This window comes from Salvelinus namaycush, unplaced genomic scaffold, assembly GCF_016432855.1.
Source record: "Salvelinus namaycush isolate Seneca unplaced genomic scaffold, SaNama_1.0 Scaffold506, whole genome shotgun sequence".
Taxonomy (NCBI): Eukaryota; Metazoa; Chordata; class Actinopteri; order Salmoniformes; family Salmonidae; genus Salvelinus; species Salvelinus namaycush.
This window is the reverse complement of record NW_024061205.1, coordinates 81,818-86,300: the sequence shown is the minus strand read 5'-3', so window position 1 is coordinate 86,300 and position 4,483 is coordinate 81,818. Positions and strand designations below refer to the sequence as shown.

The 4,483-nt window shown below is 42.1% G+C and overlaps 1 protein-coding gene across 1 annotated transcript; it reads right to left on the bottom strand.

Moving 5' to 3' along the window:
- Positions 1 to 468: 468 nt before the first annotated feature.
- Positions 469 to 3,156, bottom strand: LOC120041686 (trichohyalin-like). Its single transcript, XM_038986550.1, has 3 exons — positions 2,358 to 3,156; positions 1,188 to 1,695; positions 469 to 1,036 (listed from the first exon to the last, which is right to left on the bottom strand). The coding sequence occupies exons 1-3, from the start codon at positions 3,145 to 3,147 to the stop codon at positions 1,012 to 1,014; spliced, it is 1,323 nt and encodes a 440-aa protein (XP_038842478.1). The 5' UTR covers positions 3,148 to 3,156; the 3' UTR covers positions 469 to 1,011.
- Between the last annotated feature and the right edge of the window lie 1,327 nt (positions 3,157 to 4,483).

Genomic DNA, 4,483 nt, shown 5'->3' with positions numbered 1-4,483 from the left:
CCCTGTCACTTTATTTGGCACTTAATAGACACTTGCTATAGTATGTATTTTTTAAACTTTTGAGATGGGAAAACATGTGTTTTATTAAGTTGAACATGTGCTCTTTATGACAGAATGTTAGAATTAGGTGAAATAAAAGTTACACTCCCCAAAAGGTACTCAACTGGTGGAATGACCCAAGTACTGAACTGGAGGTGGGGGAGCTAACGATGCGTCTACTGTTGCTCTCTCCTCAGATTCTTAGAGAAGCTATTTCAATCTGATATTTCTCCTATGGTCTAAAATAGATGTGTATAGAGGACTCCTCTCTAATATAACATGTCACACATTGTAGCAAACTGATGGAATGTTAGGTGTCTCATTGAAAGTCTAACATCTACCATGACTACTGGATGGTTCAATTCTAATAAATAACAAAACAATCCACACCGTAACAACAATATTGTTTTTTAAATGTAATGCTTTTATTAAAACGTAAAACTTTAATAACAAAAATGACATCGTCAAACATCACTGGCCTGACTTGAGTAGCTCTGCCCGGTGATGGAGCCAGTAACTTAGCTGCTACCGGTCCGGTCCAGGCTACCTGCAGACCTCCTCCCAGACCTCCTTTTCAGCACCTCCCCTTAACAGGTGAGGTGGTGGAAATGATCAGAGTTGCGTTCAACTTGAATAAAGATAAGAAACTCTGGCTTGTGGAGCCACTGGTCTGAGGGGAGGACTTCTGTTTAAACCATTTCCATTTTTGGGATATTTTCTAGGACAGTAGAGGTGGTGAGCAGAGATGAATTTAATTAGGATAAAGATGAGAACCTCTGCTCTGGGGAGGAGAGTCACTGACCTTCGATGGTTTGTTGCCTGATAAAGAGGATACTTGCTGGCTTGAGGAGACGATCATGTTTTGTGGAGGAAATGTGGCTTGATGACTTAAAGAGGAGGAGGAATTATTGGGCGACACTTTTAATGACCAATGTAACCTCAGTGGAACTGTGGCTTCTTCGAGTTCCAGCTCTAGGCAGACAGCAGGTCAGGAATGCTGTAAGACATCAGAGACAGGTAAGTATCTATATATTTACATGTGTGTTGCATGTACACTAAACCCTCACATTTGGATAATGTCACTTTTTAAAGTGACAACATATATATTAACAGTGTAAAACATGAATAGATGTTTAAACATTCTTTACCCCATCTTAATTCTCTTCCAGATGCCTGGCCTTTTCTTGTTCTTGGAGGTTAGCTCTGATGTTTCAGCCTCTTCTGGAGCTTCTAGCTGCTGGCTGTCTGGCACCCCCTGTTGGTTCTCTGGCCACTCCTGCTGGTTCTCTGAACTCCCCTCCTGGATCTCTGCCCATGCCTGTTGCCTCCTTGGCCTTTCCTGGTGGCCATCTCCAGATCCAGTGGGCTGTGTTGTCTCCAGATAATCGTGGCTGTGTTGGGTGGTTAGACACCGGGTGTTGATTTGAGCATCAGCCTCCAGATTCATCTGCTCCAGGTAATGTCCCTTCATCTTCCCCCTCTCCTCCTTCAGTTTCTGATGAGCTTGTTTTTTAAGCAGGGACTGCTCTCTCCACTGCTTATTAAAATCCTCCATCTTCTTCCTTCTCTTCTCAGCCTTCAGCAGCTCCTTCCTCTTCTCCCTCTCTCTCTCTGCCCGTGTCATGGTGGCTGTTAGCCTTGTGTGTCCAGGGATGGCTGGTAGGGGAGAAGAAGTAGAGTTCACATTCAACTTAGGGATCTGGTATCAACTTAAATGTAATGGACACAGGGAATGAAGAATAGAAAACACAACTTAATCTCAATGATTCTTTACTCTTTTCAGTTGAACAAGGCATGGAATTTGTCAATAAAGTGCAATAATTCCCATCCCGAATTGACCTGACCCTAAGTTGAACATGAGTCCTGAATGCCACCTATTCGTTGTATAGTGCCAGGGCATATGTGATCGCTTAGGGCCGCATGGCCACTAGTAGGGCATATGTGATCGCTTAGGGCCGCATGGCCACTAGTAGGGCATATGTGATCGCTTAGGGCCGCATGGCCACTAGTAGCCCCCGGATCCCCCCAAAACACGTTTTAGTGTGTGTTTTTTAGGAACTCTTTCTGGGTCTCTACTTAGTCTTGAGAGTTAGACTAGTAGATGACACAATGTACCATTTAAACACGTGGTTGTTACATCAGCAGTATTTTTCTTGTTATGTCAGTCAGTCACTCAATTAGCCATGTCAGCTAACATATTCTTTAGACAGTCGTTTTATATTGAAACAATGATGCAACATGATGACTGGTGTGGAACTGATGCGTGTAGAGGAGACTAAAGAGGATGATGTCATAAGCAGAGGGAAAACAGGTCTTACCTATGTGGACGATCTTATAGCCCTCCTCAGCTTCTCTCTGATAGGTTCTCTCGATCTTCTTGAGGTTCCTCTTCTCCCACTTCTTATTTATCCAGCCCACAGCTCTCCTTCGGATACTTTTATCAGGTGGGAGAATGTCCTCCTTGTCTTCTTCCTTTTCCTCCTCCTCCTCTAAGTCACCCCTCTTGTAATTTTCAAGGAATTCCCTTCTTTCCTCTTCCACCATCTCCTCTCTTCTGTTTGCCTCTATTATCTCTCTCTCTCTGATTAAAGCTAAATGGCCTTTAACGGCTCTCTTTCTCTCCTCCTCTCTCTCTTCCTCTCTCTGCCTCTCCTCCTCTCTTAGTCTGAACATTTCTTTCTGTCTAGCAATTTCAATCTCTTGTTGTTTATCCTGCTCCTCTTGTTGTCTTGCCCTCTCCTGTTTTCTTTCCATCTCCAGCCGTCTTTCCTCCTTCTCCCTCCTGATTTGTTGTCCTCTTTCTATGTGTTCTCGTTCCCCCTTCAACACTTCTAACCTCCTCTCTTTACGTCTATTGAAGACTTCCCGTGCTTTTGCTTTAACATTAACTACTCCATGTTTCTTCATGCTTACTTCCTTTGCTCTCTCTTCTCTTTCCCTGTACTCTTCCTCTGCTTCCTTAATCACTTCATGCTTGTCTTCCATCTCTCTCTCCTGTTCTATCTCCAGTTCATTCTGTCCCTCAATTTCCCCCAAAATATTTTTCTGCCCCTCCTTTCTTCTTCCTGCTTCCTCCCTCTCTCTCATGATCATCTTTTCTTTCTCCATCTCTTTCTGTTGCCGATCTTTTAATTCCATCTCTCTCTGATTCTCATTGTCTTTCTCCCTTTCTTTCTCCTTCTCCATTTGTTTTTGTCTCTCCTCTTGTTGTTGTCCTCTGTGTATCTCTTCTATCTCTCTCTGTGTATTGTTCTCCCTCTCTCTTTCCTCCTTCTCCATGTCAATTTGCTTCTGTTTACATCGTTCTTCTTCATTCTCTCTTTCAATCTCTCTCTGTCTCTCTTCTTCTCTTTCCATATTTTTCTGTCTCTTCTCCATTCTCTTCCTTTTGATCTCTCTCTGTTTCTCTTTTTCACTCCCTCTTTCTTCCTCTTCCATCTCTATGTGCTTCTGTTTGCGTCTCTCCTCTTCTACTTCTCTCTCCATCTCCTTCTTCTTCTCATCTTCTTGTTGTCTCTGTTTTGGTATTTTCTCCATTCTCTTTCTTTCTACCTCTTTCTGTTTGTTGTTCTCACCCTCCATCTTCTCCTCCATGTCCATTTGGTTCTGTTTCCATTTATATTTGTCTGTTTCCATATTTTCTAATTCTTTCAGCTGTTCCTTGATTTTCTTGAAGACTTCCTCCAATTCAGACGTCTTTTTGTCATTGATGAGGGCTGTCTCCATCTCCATCTCCATCTCTCTCTCCACTCTATTTTTCATCTCCTCTTCAGTTCGTCTCCAATCATTTTCTCTCTCTCTGTCTCTATCAAATGTTCTCTCTGGTTCAGTCTCGTCTTTCAATCTAATCTCTTCTTTCATTCTCGCAACCTCTCTGTCTAACACTAGTACATTTTGGTTAACCTGTTTCACTCTCTCATTCTGTCTTCTATACGCTTCTTTCGCTCTTTCAAATTTGATTTTGTATTGAATCTCTTTTGTTGTCATATCTTCTTTCAGTTTCTCAACCTCTCTCTCTAACTCTTTCACCTTTTCGTTAACCAGTTTGACTTTCTCATTCTCTGCAATACGCATGTCTCTTTCTCTTTCAACTATGACTTCCTTTTCAGTCTCTTTCAAGCTCTCAATCTCTCGTTCTAACACTTTTATCGTTTCTTCTGCCTGTTTCACTTTCTTCTTCATTTCTTGTCTTTCCAATTCTGCTTTTCTCTCCCTTTCCATCTCCCTTTCTTTCTCTTTTTCCCTCTCTCTTTCCCTCTCTCTTTCTGTCTCAATAGGTTTGTTGTTCCAGGCCAGTCTTGGTCGCTGATCCTCCATGACTTTCTGCCATAGCCTCAATCTCTCTATCTCTTGCTTTAATTTAAAAGGTTAAATTAGTGATAATCTATGACCAAGACATACTTTCAAAGCATTTGCAGAGAATGATACATAGAAATACAACTTA